Raw genomic sequence first — 19,835 nt, 5'->3', positions numbered from 1 at the left:
AGTTTTACGATGACTGTAGTGAAGAAAAGCCCAATTCCAAGCGCACAATAACACACAAAATGAACACGCATGCATTTGAGTTTAAAGTCTGGGTGTTTGGAGAGCGTTCACACTTTGTTTTGTTCAGAAAGTCGTTTATAGTTGTGGCACTAGAAAGATATTTCTTCATGACTTGTATGGATGGATGGACTGTGACTCTTAAAATAGGAAAGATATATATATATATATATATATATATATATATATATGAATGAGCAAGTATTTTAATAAAATGGCCTCCCTGTTTCTTTTGTTGCACGACCTGGTTCAGCCTCTGGTTTTCCAATGATGTCATTCATTAGTACTCGACTAACAAAAGTTCATTGTTTACATCATGACGATCATTTCGGGGGTTGCCTTTTTGAGTTTTGGCAACTTTTCTAGCGGGTGCTGGTTGGAAAATAATTGGCGTCACTGGGTTGTTTTATTTATATTGTATTTAGTTCCCTGCTCTAACTCGTCTCTCTCGATGTATATCTCTAGGCCTTGAGGAGGCGAGTAATAATGATGGCGACGGCGGAGCCTCCGAGCAGCTCCGGCCTCCTCCCCCTGCTGGAGTCCCTGGAGGACGGCGCCGCTGGTCAGTCCGAGCAGACGGACGCCTACCTCACCATCGCCAGGTACGTGGCTGGAGATACGAGGGAGGAAGCGTTGCCTCGCCTGCAACCAGAATATGACTGACACCGTTTTTTTTTTTTTTTTAATTCTCCCTCTCCAGTCGTCTCAGCGGAGAGGAAGGACGGCAGTTTCTTCCCGCAGTCGAAAAGCACTTTCCTCGTTTGGGTAAAGCCATCCTGGTGAGTCTTCTGGACGTCCTTCATGCTTAAGAAGCTCCTAAATGTTCCATATTTTTTTAATATAAAATCTCTTTACCAATGATGCATGATTGTGGTTTTCCAGGCCCACATAACCAGTCCGACTGCAGAGCTGAGCCAAGCCGCCTTGCAAGCGCTGGGGTTTTGTTTGTACCATTCTCACGTCGTCTCAGGCGTGCCCGGTACGTTAGCTAACATGTTTTTTTTTTTTTGTTTTTTTTAAACGCCATTATTTACTCATGTGAATACATCCTACGGGAGTGTAGTTGCTGCAGAGGGTCATTCTCTTTTCCGTTTCGTTTCTCCCAGAAACCTTCGCCGCGGAAATACTGTCGTCACTTTGCTCCCTGGTGGGGAAGTCGGCAGACAAGAACACGTGCACCAGAGCATTGTGGGTAATCTCCAAACAGAGCTTTCCTCCGGATGTGGTCGGCCAAAAGGTGAGCATCGGCAGAGGCTTGAATCCAGTGACATGCGACTGAAAACAGGCCGTTTTGGAGGGTGACGGGTGACTTGGTGCTGCTTTAATAACCCCAGATGCTTCACTCGTCAGGTGTCGTCTATACTGGGAACACTGGAGAGCGTGTGGAGCAGAGAGGACGTCCAGTCCGTGGTGATGGAGCATGAGGCCTTAAACGTCGTCATCAGGTAAAAGAACAGGAGACGCCGCCTCATAGGATGGAGGCAAACGAGACGAGTCGGTTTCTCGTCTCCTTTGTTGTTGGTACAAATGCTCATTGTGATTCTTCCGTCCGTTCCCGGCGTCTACAGGATGCTGGAGCAGGTTCCGGCCCAGATGGGCGCCGGGGCGCTGAGGTGGGCGAAGCTGGTCATCCCGCTGGTCGTCCACTCCGCCTCCAAGGTGCGCCTGCGGGCCGCGGCGGCCCTGGAGATGGGCATGCCCCTCCTCCTGGAGAAACAGATGGCGGTGGCCGGCATCATCGAGCCGATGATGTCATCGGTGAGTGGCGGCGCTTGAATGCGATCGCTTGAAATGCATAGCTCGCTTGCGGCTGGACTTCCTGGTGTTGAACACCTGCCCAAGAGGAAAGGGGATTTTTTTTTTTTTTAAAGTAACTTATGTCTTTTTACAGAAACTGATCCCAGAGCTGCAGAAGCTTTTCATGTCCAAGAACGAAGCCAACGTCCTGAAGCTCTGGCCTCTGTTTGTGAAACTGCTCGGGAAGGTAAAGTGTGGATGGATGTTCTTCACATTAGCTTCCAGCACGCAGGTTGTGTCTTAAACTAACAAATGTCCCAGATGTCTTTTTCGTTTTATTTAGCTGGTTGCCCCAGACGTACTGAATCCGTGTTTCCTCCCCAGCTGCTGCACAGAGGCGGTCCGTTCATCAACTCTCTGCTGCATCTGGAGGAACTCGGCTTCCGCAGCTCGTCTCCCACCGTCAAGAAGATCGCCTTCATCGCCTGGAAGAGCCTCATCGATAACTTCGCCCTCAATCCAGGTGAGCCGCAGACTGGAGTCCCCGTTTTCCTCCCCCTTGGTTCGGCCTCTCCGTGGCTGAGTTGTAATCCCTCCCTGCAGACATCCTGTGCAGCGCCAAACGCATGAAGCTCCTGATGCAGCCCCTCGCCTCCATCAACGTCAGGACGGAGGTGCTGATGCTCACCAAGGTGGAGGTCTGGTGGTACCTGGCGGTGCAACTCGGGCCCAACCTGTTGCCCAACTTCGATCAGGTGAGACGCCTCGATCACTTTTCACATCCAGTGTGCAGCAAACTACGAGAATCAAACTCTTTATTTCTTGCATTCTGGTGAATTCCTATGCAGGGAATGTCTTATTTATGTAAAGGAAAATACAGGTGATCATTTAAACGAGGGTCCTGGGACGGCTCTTAAAGCTCTGAGGCGTATTTGTGATTTAATGCTGTTGGGCATTCTGTAGCTTTTTTTAATTTATAATATTTATTTTAACTTCGCCGCTTGATTCTCCTCCTCCAGGTTTCCGTCCCTCTGCTCCAGTGCACCATCGGCTCCGACTCTTTGGTCCCCGGCACCCCTTCTCGAGCCGTCAGTCAAAACGGGGCCGTCCCGCCGGCCACGCCCAAGTCCGGTACGGTGGCCGTCATCACGTCGATCCCCTCCGCCGTGAGCGCAGACATCGGCGTGAGACTGTAACGTGTGTTTTTTGTTTTTTCCCCGCAGGCTTCAGCAGCCCGGCCAGTACGTCTCGGATGAGCCTGACCTCCAGCGTCCAGCTGCCCTCCATCTTCCCCTCCATCCAGCTGCTGGGCCTGGAGATGCTGCTGCACTACTTCGTGGGGCCGGAGGTCGTTGCCACAGCGGCGAGGAAGAAACTCACCTTGAGTCTCGGTGAGAGTCCGACAGCCACGCCTTACCGACTTGTACACGATGTACTTGTATGACGCTGATAGTACCTCTAGTGGTGCTATGAGGTACACATGCTGCAGGTTCCCGTGTAGTTTGTAAGATCGCATGTGCGGCATAATTAATAATCAAGTCTGCTGTTGGCAGTGTTGGGGGTAACGGATTACAGTAACGATATTACTATTATAGGTAACGAAGTAAAGTAACGCATTACACTCAAAATATTGGTAACTACACTACTTTACTAGACCTCAGCAACGCGCTTTCCTGCGTTACCCAAGACATGTTTACCAGTCCGAAAAGTTATCTTCTAGTGACGCGCGAGTCACACGACTTCCTGCATGAACAATAGCAACAAGCTGCTAGCTAGCGCTGCTGCTGCTGCTGCTACTGCCCGCGGCCCCTCTGCCCAAGTCGGGTGTCGAGCCTGGTCCCGCTACCTTCGTTGGTTAACGGGGAGCTAGCGGAAGTTAACGGAGAGCTAGCGGAAGTTAACGGGGAGCTAGCGGAAGGTAACGGGGAGCTAGCGGAAGGTAACGGGGAGCTAGCGGAAGTTAACGGGGAGCTAGCGGAAGTTAACGGGGAGCTAGCGGAAGTTAACGGGGAAGTGACGGAGCGCTAGCAGGAGCCCCAGCCGGCTACAGCGGGGAGCTAACGGGGACTCTGACCGAAGGTAGTAGCGGCTCGTAACCCGACGTTTACGGTAGATTGTTCATGCAGGAAGTGTCGTGTGACTCGCGCGATTATTATTGGAAATTATATTAATTAATAATAATACATTATTATTGAAAATGTATCTTTGCAGTTAATTTGGATATTTGCTTAAAAAAAAGGAAAGTAAAGTAACTAGGAGTGAAGTTACTTTTCAAATGCAGTAACTAGTAAAGTAATCTAGTTACAATTTATTTTCAGAAGTAACGTGTAACTAGTTTCTTTTTCTGAGTAACTACCCCAACACTGGCTGTTGGCTTCACACTATTCCTCTCATGAATATTGGGTGGTGTCGTGCCAAGAAATGTAGTTACGCCTCAACAAAGTCAAGGAAGAAGACTTCCAGTGAACAATGCATGATTTGAAAAATGTAAGACTTTTTTTTTTTTTTCTGTTTTGTGAAGAAGGAAATGTTTTTTTGGAGCGCAAGGATTCACAACTCTGAGTGTAAACGGACCTTTTTTTCTTTACAACAAAACTCCAATGCAAATATCCAGTAAATTGTCGGGAAAGGTTTTTTTTTTTTTTTTTTTTTTCCTAAAATATCGGATTTGCTTTCCACATCTCCAGTTTTTTTTTGGGGGAGTTAGAAAATCAGCGGCGCAAGCGAGAGCTTTGTATGCAGGATAAAAAATATATATTTTCGTCATCTTTCAGAGCCAGGAAACGTGTGATTTGTGTGCGTGAGGCAGCTTGCTAGTGACTTTAAGACGTCAAGAAAACGCTTCGTACTAATCACTGAAAATGTAAAACCTACAAAAAAGAATTGAGCTCAAGCATCATCAGTAAAAACGCATTCGGTCTCATCCTGCTCACTTCTGATTGGTCGGCTGTTTCATAATGTTTATGTTCGGTGGATGAAATGATAATGAAAGCGGTTTTAATTACGACGTGACTCTTTTCCGCTGCAGAGCCGCTCAACCACCCTCTGCTCTCGGGCGCTTCCTCCTTCTCGAAACACGCGGCCGTGCTCACCGCCAACCTCCGAGACGGATTCATCAACGTCGGCAAAGACGCTCCAGGTGAGCCGAGTTCATGGACGTGTCTTCAGTCGCTTTTTAAACGAGGATGTGCCGTTTCTCTCCACCTTCTTTCTCCTGCGTTGAATGAAGACAGTTTTAAGAGACTAGCTGATATAACTGATGATATGTAACTCGGCTCCGTCTCTTCTCGGCCCTCAGATTCTCTTTTGGACGTTTTATGGACGAGCCTCGTCCGGTTTGTCAACTTAACGATAGAATCCGGTGAGTACTTGAACGTTGACGTCATTTGAGTACCGGAAAAGTCGGGTTACAAGCCGCTCCTACCTCCGGTCAGTGTCCCGCTGTAGCACGCTAGCAGCAGCGCTAGCTCCTGCTGCTAGCTCCCCGCTGCTCATGCTACTGTCCACGTCCCCTCTGCCCAAGTCGGGTGTCAAGCCGGGGCTGGTCCCGCTACCTTCGGTGGTTGTCGGGGAGCTAGCGGAGAGCTAGCGGAAGTTAGCGGGGGAACTAGCATGAGCGCCAGCTGGCTACAGCGGGGAGCTAACGGGGACACTGACCGAAGGTAGTAGCGGCGTGAAACCCGACTTTTACGGTACTTGTACTTCTACTACAACAACACTGTCTTCTTCTCTCAGTCCAGTAGCTAAACATGTTCATGTTATCGCATGTTGCATCTTTTTAGAAGCAGTTTTTGAAAATAGGATTTTTTTATTTATTTAGAGAACTTCATAAAAAAGCAAAAGATTTATTTATTATTCGTACTCACTCCCTCACTCTTGGGCGGTTTACTCTTAAAATGCACTGTGATGTTTGATCCTGTGATGCCACAATACATTTACAGGACTTTTCTTTGTTCATTCATTTGTGTTTCTTGTGGTTTTATTACCACAACACAAACTTGTATGCATTGCAAATCCCAGCTATGAATAACTGGACTATAGAGACATAGACATGTACAAAACGTTCCTGCCTCCTTTAAGTTATTGTCTTTATGGAAACCATTCAAACTGTTGTTGTGGCGGCTGCTCGGCAGAGCGGGGGTCTTGAAGTTGTGGTTCCCGCCTGGCAGCGCCACACAGAGCACTCTGGCTGGGTCCGGGCGCCGTCCCTCAAGAGGAGGACCAGCGAGCCCCCGTCCTCTCCTCCGGCCCGGCCCACTCACACCGTTGCATCAGTTTAAGTCCGAGCGGGTCGGACCCTCGCGGTCTGGACCCGCCGTGACGAGAGAATAAACGCTGAGGGGTCCGTCCCCAATGATGACTTTTTATTTAATACAAAAAACATGTTTTTGTTTGTCGGGGTGCTTATTGATGACGAGTCTCTCCCCCGGGTGTCAGCAGGCAGTAAGAAGGACCGGCAGGGCGGTGAAGCGCTGACGCTGACGCTCCAGGCGCTGCAGAGCATCGTCGCCTCAGAAGCTCTGCCTGCAGACAAAGTTCTGGTGAGACGAAGCCCACGAGCTTCACGTCATCTTCATGCTCATTTACTGAAATACTTATTTATACATCAACAGGTAGTATTTAATGACGCGCTACAGACCGTTGGAGGCTTTTAATATGAAAATTAATAATGCCAATTACATTATTTATTTAGTTTTTCTTTAGAAAATCAACTTCAGGTGATTTCTTTATTGATTTTCTGCCTCAGTGACTCAGCTTCTCCGGCTGCTTTTAACAAACTGCTTTTTGAATATCTTTTGTTATGGTTTTCTTTTTAAAACGCTGTTTAATTGGCTAAAATCCAACTCTATACATCTGTCGAATCTCTTCCCCTCAGATTCTGTTCGAGGCCACGGCGAAGGGAATTCCCCAGAGAGTCCTCGGCTCCGCCTCCTACCAAGTGGGCAAGATGGACGTTCTGAACGTGAGCGCTGCTTCTTCTCCTGTGTCATCAGTATTTAAGGAAAAGGGTTTACATTTCGTGTTTCCTCCCTTTAGGGAACGCCGGCTCTGTTCCTCATTCTCCTCCTCTACAACAGCAGCCTGCTCTCCGCCTACATCGAGGACGAGAGGTGGGCCTCGTGTTCATTTTCTAATTAACTCGCGTTAATTTCATTTGGTCTCGCAAAAGAGATCCAATGTTGCATTTTTAGTTTTAATTATCACGGGTTATCTGGAGGACGAAAGTCAATTTTTAGCTTTAATTCAACTCGTTTTTAATTTTTTACTTTGACTAAATTGCATGACTGAAACCTGACAGCCGCCATATTTAAGTGTAGTTTGAATATCATTATTGTTTTCGAGAAACAGTAGTTGAGTGTTAAATTACAGAACTAATGCATAATTTAACCCGGTGAGTGTTATATAGAGAATAGTTTGGCGCCCTCTGTCGGTGAAAATGTAAATTACAGGATGAGTTAGAATTGTGGGCTTATAGGACTTATTGTTATCTTGATTTCAATTAAATCATAATTCACTTAATACACCTTTTCTAAGCTGTATCAAATATTGTTTCTGTTTTGTGGATTTGTGTGGTACATTCCCAATAAAAACAAAATCTCAAATAAAACTTATCTTGATTTTAAATCTGCAGGTTTTTCTAATAAAAACATAAATATATATATTAAAAAAATCTCAAATAAAACCTAGTTTTCTTGATTTTAAATCTGCAGGTTTTTCCAATAAAAACATAAATATATATATTTTTTAAAATCTCAAATAAAACCTAGTTTTCTTGATTTTAAATCCGCAGGTTTTTCCAATGAAAAAAAATAAATATATATATTAAAAAAAATCTCATAAAACCTAGTTTTCTTGATTTTTAAATCTGCAGGTTTTTCCAATAAAAACAGAAACGTGTACATATAAAAAAATCTCATAAAACCTAGTTTTCTTGATTTTAAATCTGCAGGTTTTTCCAATAAAAACATAAATATATATATTTTTTTTAAATCTCAAATAAAACCTAGTTTTCTTGTTTTTTTTGGGGGGGGGGTTTATCTGCAGGTTTGCCCAATAAAAACATAAATATCTAACGTATTGTTTTCTTGATTTAAATCTGCAGGTTCTTCCAGTGCCTCCAGGCGCTGGTGGGCTGCGGCCTGTCGGGCCCGACCTCCCCGCTGGCGTTCGGGGAGGCGGTGCTCGCCGCCATCGGCCGCAGCGCCGAGTCCGTGCAGAACAAGGAGCAGCTGTGGAGGATGTGGAGCGCCATGGTCGGCCCGCTCACCGACAGCGTCACACAGGTGGGCAGAGGCACCGGGGGATCGATTCCTCCTCGGAGAGCTAGCTTTACTTAAGGACTCAAGTATACTTATCTGAAGTACATTTAGTTTACTTCCTCAAGCCAGTGGTTTGGCGTGAATGCATCAGTGAGAGCGATGTGACGCTCTGGAAAGAAGATTTGGGGAATTTGGCATCAAAGAGGATAAACGTGACCCATTTCTTTTTACAGTCGAATGAAGTCAACCAAGGCGACGCTCTGGAGCACAACTTCGGCGCCATGAACTCGGCCCTGTTGTTCCCCGTCACACACCTCCTCCAGGGCACACCTCTGCAGCAGGTCTTCATTCACCTGCATGACCGACACGCGCCTTTAACCCCTCGTTTGTCCTGAAGGAGGCCGCGAGCCGCCGATCCCGTTTTCACTGCGTCTCGTGTTCTTCTGCTCAGGCGGCCCAGAAGTCGATGCTGTCGTCGTGGTCCAAACTGTACAAGGTGTTCGCCCGCTGCTCCGCGCTCGTGGTCACGGCCGAGGAGAACGTCTGCTGCGAGGAGCTGTGTGCCAAGATGGCGGCCGCGATAGACAGAGATGCCCTGAAGGTGAGTGGAGGCACAACAACCACAACGATAATAATATGAAGTATTAGCCAACCGGAGAAAAATCAACACTTATTTGGGACGAGATGTGAAAATACTTGAAATTCTTGAGTCCATATTCCACACAGATGTGAAATTATTCTTCCTCGTGTTAAAGGACAAGTGTGTAGGATATAGTGACGTCTAGTGGCAAGGTTGCAGACTGCAACCAACTGAATACGGTCTCTGCTAATGCATCCCTCTAAATCCAACACACTTGGATCTTATTTTTCCTTTTTTTTTTCATGGTGTTCTTAAAAATAATACCACCAAAATGTGTTTACGAGTACATTGTTGCTGTGTCTTGATGTAAACCATGTCTGGGGGTTAAGGGACAAAGGAAATAAAAGATAATTATGTTCACCGCTTTTGTTTTGAAAATCCAGCCTGCTTTAATTGCCCGGCGCCGTCTGCTCCTCCAGGTTCCTTCTACGTTGAACGCTGTTGCCAGCGTCCTTCAAGTCATGGCCGAGTGTGTGGACTTCTCTCCGTTCACGCCTCAGTTTCAGCAGAAGCTGAAGTGTAAGAACTTTAAAGCTCACGCGTATTCTCATCGTCACGCTTGGATGAAGTTGTGATTTTTAATCTTACTCCACTCTTGTTCCCTGCAGCGCCTCACACGCCGGTGAACTGGACGAGGAAGAGGAGCAAGGCCCTGGGGAACCTGTCCACCTTCCAGTCCCTGCTGGTCCAATGTCTGGAGGTCTACCTGCAGGACCCCGAGGCGTCCTCTGACGCGACCGGCCTGGCCCTGGTGTCCGTGCTGTCGGCGCTCTTCAGCAACCTCGCGCTCGCCAACACCGTCCAGGAAGCTGCGACGTCGCTGATTCAACCGCTCGCCCTCTTCTACAAGCAGGCGGCCGGCGAGCCGCCCAAGTTCTCCTCGCAGCTTCTGGGAAAGGTGGGTTCTTTTGTCCGGTGGCTGCAAAAGTTTTACTTTTTAAGCATTTTTTTAAGCATTCTGCTCTTCCTCCCCCCGCCTCCCAGTTGGAGAAGCTTCTCTGTGACGTTCTCGGCTGCCTGCAGAGCCGAGCAGCTCTGGCGTTCGACGATGAGCTCCTGGCGCTGCTGTCTCCTCTGCTTTGTGTGTGGTTTCCTCACAAGAACAAGCAGCTCCGCTCCTCGGTCGCCCAGTTCTGGAACGCCACCTTCGGCAACTCGGTCAGCCTCACGTACCCCGACGAGATCAGGTAAAAAAAAAAATAAATTAATAATAATCACATTTTAATGCGGCGTTCACATTTGGTCCCTGAAACCGGGTTCTTAACGGCAACCGGTTCTAAATTCAAAGATTTTGGAAGAAGCACCACATGTTCACATCCAAGGATATTATATAATGCTATTCTTCTTCTTCTTCTCGCAAAATAATCAAAAGGAACCGATGAGCAGTATCGATAAGAGTAATGGCGTCGATTGAATCCTGGAAGTGGTAGAGGATCAAATAAAGGAGCAAATTAATATAACTTGTTTTGGGATTTGTGTCTATGGAAGCAGGAATGTAACAATAGGAAAGTTCTTGTTTTATGGCCACAAAAAATTAAAAAAGAAGGTGGTTTTATTTCGGTGGGCTTCCAGCAATCTTACATGTTGACGATTTCTTTCCGCAGACCAATCTTGAGCCAAGTGAAGCTGAAGACCCCGATCATCCTTCCTGGCTTCGGGGTCGTCGGTGTTCCTGATGAGCTCAGTGGACCGTACTCTGTGAGTTTCTGTTTAGAGTTTGAATCTTCAGCTATATTCTCTACTCTCTCTGATCTTGTTGTGTCTTTTTTTTTTTTCTTTCAGGGTGAGTGTTCCCAGTTGGAAACCAATCTCAGTGGGATGCCGGTTTCGTCGGTGGGGAAGAGAGACTCGCTGCTGAAGAAGACCTCTGAGCTGAAGGACAGCGGCTCCATGAAGGCCTCCAAGTCAGTTTCTGTAAGTTCAGACTCGATCCAGGTTTCAGGAGGTCAACGTGTTCCGACACGCAAACATAGCTTACACATGCGAGAGATTTAAATTCATGTTTATTACTTTTATCTTTGTCAACAAGGGAAACGGTGATTTTTCTTCTCCAGTTGCCAGTGCTGCAAATTATGTTTATTAAGAGCTAAACACAGACGAGCGGTAGGCGCTTGAAATGCAAGAAAGTATAGATGCGTATAGATTTTAATCTGGTTTATATATTGTTGAAAATAAGATGGGGAGGGAGGGGAACCTGCCATTTTGCAATAAGAGGAATATATAATCTATTCGGACATGTTTCCTTTTGGTTTTTTAATTTCTCCTCATCCCACCGTCAACAGACAAAGCTGGACTTTGGCTCTCCGAAGCCGCCTCCCAGAGGAGTTTTGGAGGAAGAGGCCTCCATCGACTTCGTCTTCATTCCTCCTGAGACGAAGGAGCGAGTTCTGACGGAGCACCAGAAGGAGGTGAAAAGGACTAAAAGGTCAGATTTGTCCTCCTGTCCATCAGTGGCGTTAATAAAGTGTCCATGTTGTCAGTGTGTGCAGAGCTAATGGCTTTTCTTTGGCACACAGGGTGGACATTCCTGCCATGTACAACAACCTCGATGCCTCTCTGGACACATCGGTTTTCACCCAGTACACACAGAGTCAAGAAGACGCTTCGTGAGTCCAGAGCTTCTGATGAATAAATCCCCGCGCTCTCGTAACAACACCGCATTTATATAATGAAATATTTTTCCTTCAGGGACAAACTGGCAACTGAACGAGCTGAAGAGGAAAGCAAAGCGGCTCCTGGCAAGGAAATACCCATCAAGGTAAAAATAATAATAAAAAACACTGCCAGGAAAAGACTCCACTGGAGGCTTGTTTTTTCATTCTGCCAAAGCGAGAAGGAAGAAAACTAAATCTCCTCGTACGTTGTTGCCTGCAAACGCATCCCAAGTGCATTTGTTTTTAACCTGGAGTTGTTGGGTTTAATTCATGCCTCCTACTGATTTCTGTAGTAACGTGTTGAATGAATTAAATCCGTGGCAGGATCAGAATTATTGACTTGGTCAAATAATAAAGACACCTAATTGTAGACTTTATACTTAAACCCGCTTCATGTTATGAGGCTTATCCAAATGGGAACACACTTTTTCAAAAAGAAAATTGGGCTGGGATGGCAAAGCCGTGCTTAAGCTCTTCCTGGGGGATCCTTGGTGTTCCAGCTGTGTAATCCATCCAGTGTGTTGTGGGTCTGCGCCAGAGTTTCCTCACATTTAACTCCCCATGTGGCATCCAGGAGGCGTTCTGATCCCACGGGGGAAACGGCTCCCATATATTCTTGCAGTGCACGAAATGACAATAAATTACGAACGTTACAGTTTTGTTTTTTAAAATTCATTACGCAACAAACTTCTTAAAAAACACATTAAAACCTCAATGCATTATTATTTTTATGCTGTTCTTTTGCACACATTAGTTTACTCTTATGAATAGAGAGCCCCATAATATTCTGGTTTTAAATAAGTGACATGTTTTTGGTGCATTGCAACATTTACCTCACGATTTGATTTACAAATGTCACCAAACTTGCATTGTGTACATATTCACACTTTGAAAGTGTTTTTCTCTGCAGACAGATTTTAGTTTTAAGCATTTGGTTTCTTCCAGGTTTCTCATGAAGATGAAGAAAAAATGGAAGACTCGGAGGAGACTCAAGATTTTGCCACTCCAGAAGCGGTAGAGAACATGCCAGAAAGCCGCCAGCAGCAGCAGGAGGAGATTATCCCTGAATCGGCAGATGTTTCTATGGAGGATGATGCCGCCAAGAGTGATGCTCGAGCAGAAGACTTGGACCTGCAGTCTACAGAACGCATAAGTCCTAACATCTCAGGTTCTTCAGATTTGGTCTCGGGGACACCCCAGAAACCCAACAGTCGGCGTCAGTCCTTTATCACCCTGGAGAAGTATCCTGAGGGGCAGTCTGCCAGCCCCAGCAGTGCGTCCACCTTCACCGGTACCCTCATAAAGACCCCCAATAGCCAAGAACGCTCCAAAACCAGCAGGAAGTCGTCCTCTCGGGCTTCCCGGACATCCACTGGGCCTAACTCTCAGGATTCCCAGTCTTCCCAGAAGGGAAATGTGAACTTGCAGTGTCCTGTGAACAATGCCCTTGATTCCCCTGTAAGGCCAAAAGGCTCTGGGATCAAAAGTGAGCCGGTGAGGCTGATTGAGAGATTGCCCAATGACCCAACAGAGGACGAAGACGTTATCCCGGACACCCAGACTGTGGAGGGCAAAGAGAGTACGAAAGTGGATTCCCCATCGGAGGAAATCAAATCTTCAAGCCAGGAGGAGGACTCTGAAACGACTCTGGACGATTCTCAATCTTCTCCAAGCGAACTGAGGCGGTCTGGACGCTCCAGATTTAGACCTCAGCTGCCCGGAGAGGACCCCGAGGAACGGGAAGAGAAATACACGCCGTTGAAACGGAGACGTTCTGGAGAGGAATCTAAAAGGGATTCTCCAAAGTCAAGCGCACCGCAAGGCAGACGAAACACAAGAAGTATGCAGGCTGCGGAGGAGGACGGTGCTAGAGTCAAATTACGATCAAGGTCTCAACGAGACAAGAGAGAATCGAGCCAAACCAACTCTCAGGGAAAGGCACACAAGAAGATCAAGCTGTACAGTAGTTCAGATGACTTCCTCGATAAACCTGAACCCAAAAAGAGAAGCAGCACCAGCGGGCTTCAGGCCAGCCAAACTGACTTGCAGTCTGATAACGAAAGCCAGTCACAGGGTAGACAAAGACGGCGGAGTAAAGCAACATTGGAGACTAAGGAGGACGGTGACGTGAAGAAAATAGTTTTGCCTGACAAGGGGGAATCCAGCCAAACTGCCAAGCATGAGCCGGTAGAACAGGCCAAAAAGGTTGACAAGCCGAGGAAAGATTCTCAATCGATCACTCCTTCCCCTCAAGCTGGTGGCACTCCTTCCCCTCAAGCTGGTGGCACTCCTTCCCCTCAAGCTGGTGGCACTGGTGGCACTGCGTCCCCTCAAACTGGTGGCACTGCGTCCCCTCAAACTGGTGGCACTGCGTCCCCTCAAACTGGTGGCAAATCCAATGAGTTGGATATTGTAGAACTGACTGAAAAAGATGGTGATACGCAAAAGAAAGATTCTCAAATTGTCACTTCTTCCCCTCAAACTGGTGATCGATCCCAAGAGTCGGAGCTTTTAGAAAAGACCAACAAGGACCAGAGAGATTCTCAGAAAGTCTCTGCTTCTCCATCGACTGAAGAGTCCCAAGATGGAACAAACTCAACAAAAAGTTTGGTGACTAAATCAGGGGTCAAAGACAAACTGAAAACAAGTGAAAGCATAGATGACAACCTTAGTCAAGAGGACTCTCAAGTGGGCACACCCTCTTCTGACAGCCAGTCTCTGCGTCGATCCAAAAGGAGCAAGGCATCCGAGGCTGCAGGGTCCGAAGATAAAAGTGAAAATAAGGATTCATTAGAAAGGCGGAGTAGGTCTGATTCTCAGCCGGAGACCGGAATGGGAGGTCGGACCAGAAGGAGCATGGTACAAGAGGAGCAGTCAAAGTCAAGTCCTGATGCAACCCAAGAGAGTTCTCAATCAGACACGACAGGATCAGCAGAGTCATTCAAAGGCAGAGTCAAATCCTTAAGAAGAAGATCTTCTCCGGTTCTGCCAGTCGCCAGTAAAGAATCCTCCGAGTCCGAATCCTCGGAGGTCAAAGAAAGTCCCCGTGTGCCCAAAAAGAGAGGGAGGAAACCTCGAGCGTCTCTTCCAAGCCCTCTCACTATTGAACCTAAAGGTGGTCAAATTAATAAGGTCATGGTAAATGAGGATTCTAATGCTTCTCAAAAGGCAGAATCACAAAGAGTAGAAGCTAAAAATACAGATTTAGAGGATTCACAGACATCCCAAGACTTGCAGGATTCTGAATCGCTCCAGGTTGCATCCAACACTGAGGAGCAAAGTAATGAAGAGGCGCAGATGGAGGTGGAGGTTGATGCTGTCGTAGAGAAAATCGAATCCCAATCGCCCAAAGCGTCGCCTCGCAAGGAGCAAACGGAAAAGGACTCGAACATTGAGAGAACCTCTTCACAGGAAGGCGACACTGGGAACTCGCCACCTGCTGAGACGCTTGACTCGGTCGGGATCGGTTCTGAACAGAATCAGGATGAGGTGACCTGTGACCCGCCTGTGTCATCTGTTGAGGACACAGTGGCACCACCTGATGAGATGACAGAGAAACTACAGGTCTCGGAGTCTTCAGAGGAGAAAGCTGGAGAAGAGTCCGGGGACGACGTTGCAGAAAAGCAACCGGAGGATTCCGACTCGGCCCACCAAGAAGAGCCGGTTGTTCCAGTCGAGGAAACTGCTGAAGACGTTCACGATGCGTCCTTTGTTCCCGAGTTAGACACTCAATGTGGTTTTGTCCCGCCCGCCTCCAGCGGCGAAGATGACTCGACCACCCGGCACGCAGAGGCCGATGCCGGAGACGACGTCACGCCGCTACAGGAGGGCGATAAAGACGACGAATCCCAAGTTGTGGAGCGTAACGCCAAAGAGGAAACTCAGACCGCCGACGTGGTCGCAAATTTGGACGCCGCTCTGGCTGACGTTGCCGATACTTCATTGTTAACGGAATCGACGAGCCAAGATATTTGCCCGGGTTCTCCGGCGAAGCAGAAGGACCTGGAGGCTTTAATGGAGGCAGATGCTGGCAGAAGCCCCAGCGGTGGCCCGACCAGAGGGACCTGGTCTCCCTCGGCCTCCCCATCAACCAGTATTCTGAAGAAGGGCATGAAGAGACCCCTAGAGGAGGAGACCATCTCGCCTCTTGTCAAAGTAAGTGACAAAGCACTTGTATGATCTTAAATATACAGGTGCTATTATGCAAAATCTTTCTTTTCTCCTTTGCAGTCCAGACGCGTGTCTTTTGCCAATCCAATCCAACATCAGGAACTAGCGGACGACATTGATCGTCGCAGCCCGGCTATCAGAACCAGCTCCCCCAAGCGATCCAAAGGCAGCGGCATCCCACAGCCGAAGGTATGAACGAGGCCGGCATTGTTCTTGATTGAAAACGTTTAGATCTGCTTTGGTCTAAGCATGACTCTCCCCTCCTCCTTCTAGTATGTCACGACGCCAACAAAAGGCCTGCTGATCCTGAGTCCCAGAAATCTGCACAGTCCAGGTTACAAGAGCTCCAAGAAATGCCTGGTATGCATTTTATACTTCTACATTTGTTAGTCACCCTTTTCTTTGGGGGTTCGGTGCATCTGCCGTGTTGGTGCAGCTTTTAAACGTTTAAGTCTGGTTCCCAGTCGGAGGCTATTATTCCTAATGGTAGATTATTCCCTTCTCGTCCCAGATTTCTGAAATGAGCCAAGAGCTGCGGCCCGTCTCCAGAGACTGCATCTACCCTGCTCTGGTTGGCTGCTCTACGCCTGTCGAAGCCGTGCTGCCTCAGATATCCTCCAACATGTGGTGAGTACAGCATGCGATTAAATATCTTATTTATCCGGGGCATTTATGTGTTAACGGTGCCGATCCTCCTCATAGGTCCCGGGGTTTCGGGCAGCTTGTTCGAGCCAGAAACATCAAAACCGTCGGGGACCTCAGTGCTCTCACGCCCAGTGAAATCAAGACTCTGCCAATTCGCTCTCCGAAGATCTCCAATGTCAAAAAGGCTCTTAAGAGTTATGAACAACAGGTATGCCAGTGGGTTGGAGGGCTCCGGACAGCGTGGAGATCACTCTGAATTCTTGTGTTTGACATCCGAACAATTCCCTTCATAGCGTAAAGGACGAGGTGGTGACGAGTTGAAGAGTTTTGATGAAACGGAGATGATGACCTCTGAACTGGAGACCGGTGCTCCTCAGAACCAGGACGAGGAGGACAAGACCTCAGGAGAGACGCTAGGTGGGTTAAGAACTCTGCTACTTGGGTTAAATACTGACGCAAATTTGAAAACTATCCTAAAATGTATTTTATGTGCAAATCTACATTTTCACCAAGAATTGGTTTAAGATTAACAAACGTTAATTTGTACAGCCAACGTTTGTTAATCCATGACTGTAAGAACCAGGTTCTCCATGACCTGGAAAAGTCATGGAATTTTAAAATGGATATTTTCAGGCCTGGAAAAGTCCTTGGAAGAAAAAAAAAAATCCCAAAGGATTTGGAAAAGTCATGGAAATTTGTTTCATTTCATTTACGCTGAGTTTGAAATGATTACCGTAAAAGTTCGGTTACAAGCGCTCCTACCTCCGGTCAGTGTCCCGCTGTAGCAAGCTAGGAGCAGTGCTAGCTAGCGCTGCTGCTAGCTCCTGCTGCTAGCTCCCCGCTGCTGCTGCTACCCGCGTCCCCTCTGCCCAAATCGGGGCTGCTCCCGCTACCCTCGGTGGCTGTCGGGGAGCTAGCGGAGCGCTAGCGGGTGAACTAGCATGAGCGCCAGCTTTCTACAGCGGGGAGCAAACGGGGACTTTTACGGTAATATGCTTTTAAAAGAAAGACGCTCAGAATATAAGCAGGCATACATTGTTAGTTTTAATACTCCATCTTCTCAGTTTTTCATGTATACGCCGAGATTTCACAATGTTTGGTCATGGAAATCCATTGGCCAAAATGTGTATGAACCCTGCCTGTAAAAGGCGTTGCTGTTCCTTTTTTAACGTCACCTTTCCGCTTACAGCCACGGCGCTGGTGGACGAGCTGCTTCCTGCAGAGGACGGGCCCGAGCAAGACGGCTCTGTCTTCCGGACGCCTGACGCGGCGGCCGGAGAACACAAACCCGAAGGGCGGCTGCGGGCGGAGGTGGACGCCCTGACCGCCAGGATGACGCCCAGAGAACTCGGTTTCTGCTCCCCGCAGCAGCTCGTCCAGGTCCACGACCAGCTGGGCGGCATGATGAGGCGCGTGGCGGTCGAGCTGCAGACGCGCCTCTGCCAGGCGGACGTCCGGCCCTGAAGAGACGCGCCGCTCCCGCCGGGTCGGACTCGTGCACAAGTGTTAAAAAGACGAGAGGAATCGGCAGTAAAGGACGAGCTTTTTATTTTATCCTCCATGTTAAATCAAACGATTTACACGAAAGACGATTTTATGGTTTTTAACTCCGAGCGCCTCGGCCCTATTTGTCTTCGCTAAAGTGTGTTGTAGTTTTTAAATTCCAGCTGCACCTTTTCCCGATCTGTAGCTTGAGCTGTTTGGATAGTTTATACGATTTTAAGAAACACTCAAAGGGAAGCACAGGCACACTTTAAGCTGTGCCCAAATAAGGAGGCGGTGGTTATTTTTAATAGTTGTCATCTCGACATGGATGATGACAAATGTATGTAGAAGAAAAATATTATTTCTCACCATTCTGTTCCAATTTTGTACATATTGTTTAAGTCCCTCGTGTGCCTGTTTTTTAGGCTGTTTACAATTTAACACAGTGCTCTTGTATATAGACTTTGTTTTTGTTCTTTACCATTTTTATGAGTTTAAAATCTTTTTCTGTCATTTCAGTTCAACATCGTCTAGATTTTTTTTTTAAGTCCTGAGGCATACTGTAGATGGTGGCAGACTGTCTGCACTTCAGTCTTTTTATTTGTTATTTTAAATGCTTCAATAAATGAAAACACATGTTTTTTAAAGCTTGATTGACTTGTTGTTTGACTTGCATGCAGGAGCCACGTTTTAGGGAGAAAATACATTTGTTTTATATGGGTACAATATTTAACAAACCTTTTTAATATATATTTTAAACTATTGTTTTAACAGCTGCTCTAGACTAGCTGGATAACGCTAGAGGCCGTTTGCTCTTATTACAGCTGTTAAAACTGGCCATGAAGAGATCCCTTTAAATCACAGGTGCTTGAAAGGCATGATCACTATCGAGGACCGTTTTCAGTGGGTCGCAGAACTGTTTTTGGTGCATCGCAGACCTATATTGTGCTTTTATTTTGAAGGGCATTTTTAATGCAGCAGAGTGCTGTACTCTCACTCAATGCTGCGTCACAACATGCTTGACTTGCATGAGTTTACACAGGTTCAAACTGCACTATATTTCTATGAAATCAAATTGAGAAGTTGAAAATGTTCCTTGAGTTGGCTCTCAGGGGTGATGGTGGGTCAGCAGCCAGACCAGTTGAACCAGTGGCCCGGACCAGTTGCATGTTCTTATTAGCTCACAATTATGTGTTGGACCAGAGTTATGTCCTTCTCAACTGTGACAAAAAAAGCTTTGAACAAAGTTAATATAACGTGCGTTTGATCTTTGTCTTTGTTGTTTTCTTCTGTTTTAAGTTTGATCTTTTATAGAGTAATGTGAGTTTCTTAACCCTAAATTAAATGGAGCTATGTCATAGTAACAGACATTTGCTTACATATATTTTTACATTTATATAAATGCATGTACAATATTTTTGCACTTGAATAATCAAATACAAAGACACTTCTTTAACAATATGTTCGGTAGTATTACATTTATAGTGTTAGTTACAACCGGCCCTTTAAAGGGCGACTATGATGCCAACATATAAAAAAACGTAGTTGATATAATGTTGAACAGGCAAACTTTAACATTTGTGTAACTTGGAACTGATTTAAACATAACAGTATAAAATATAAATCTATTCTGCAGCACTAGGCTATAAATAAAGTGCTGGTTTGGTTCGCTCCCCATGTCCATCTTTACTGGATTTCTGAGTTCCCTGAATGCATTTCAAAATAATGCCAAAATGAATAAATGTATTTATTTTGAAAGCACTTTAGAATATTCAGGTAATAGGTTCAGGTTTTATGGAACAGCCTTGTTTTTTTATTCAACGTCACATAATTCACAATCCAAAAGTGCTGGTGTAGCGTCCTGAAATATGTTATTTCATTTGTCTGACTGATTTTACACGACTGTGTCCATTTCTAATAATGTACTTTAAATGTGTGTTTAAGTGAATTCATATGTTGTTATTCCAGTGTGTGAGAACATTGACTACCTGCACACTGAAGGGAAGACAGTGTTGTATTGAGCCTGCAGAAGAGAGCGCTGTCTCTTTAAGAGAGGAGGAAGACGTGCAGCATGCAGGCTGGAGGCCAAAACGTGTGCTTGTGTTTAACTGGACTTGTTTGAATAAAAGTTGCAAACCGAAGAAGGACGTGTTTGTGGACAGTTCTTTTTAAGGGTGCAACACTGAC

At 46.5% G+C, this 19,835-nt stretch overlaps 1 protein-coding gene across 1 annotated transcript; it reads left to right on the top strand.

The window, feature by feature from the left end:
• Positions 1-543: 543 nt before the first annotated feature.
• Positions 544-18,255, top strand: rif1 (replication timing regulatory factor 1; the record flags this gene model as incomplete). The annotated part of the gene is made up of 34 exons (XM_079230523.1): positions 544-659; positions 758-836; positions 940-1,036; positions 1,164-1,294; positions 1,408-1,502; positions 1,626-1,815; positions 1,949-2,041; positions 2,179-2,317; positions 2,398-2,549; positions 2,814-2,925; positions 3,018-3,185; positions 4,823-4,933; positions 5,093-5,155; positions 6,232-6,335; positions 6,671-6,757; positions 6,832-6,905; positions 7,898-8,078; positions 8,288-8,395; positions 8,506-8,655; positions 9,114-9,213; positions 9,303-9,592; positions 9,679-9,881; positions 10,299-10,392; positions 10,477-10,608; positions 10,977-11,119; positions 11,211-11,300; positions 11,383-11,452; positions 12,294-15,503; positions 15,579-15,707; positions 15,792-15,878; positions 16,030-16,145; positions 16,221-16,371; positions 16,457-16,580; positions 17,353-18,255. 34 exons carry the CDS (start codon positions 544-546, stop codon positions 17,625-17,627), a joined length of 7,464 nt encoding a protein of 2,487 aa, XP_079086649.1. The 3' UTR covers positions 17,628-18,255.
• Positions 18,256-19,835: the final 1,580 nt, after the last annotated feature.

The sequence above is a fragment of the Taurulus bubalis genome (assembly GCF_910589615.1).
Source record: "Taurulus bubalis genome assembly, chromosome: 15".
Lineage (NCBI taxonomy): Eukaryota > Metazoa > Chordata > Actinopteri > Perciformes > Cottidae > Taurulus > Taurulus bubalis.
Note: the sequence above shows the minus strand (reverse complement) of the source record. Positions and strands in the feature narration are given on the sequence as shown.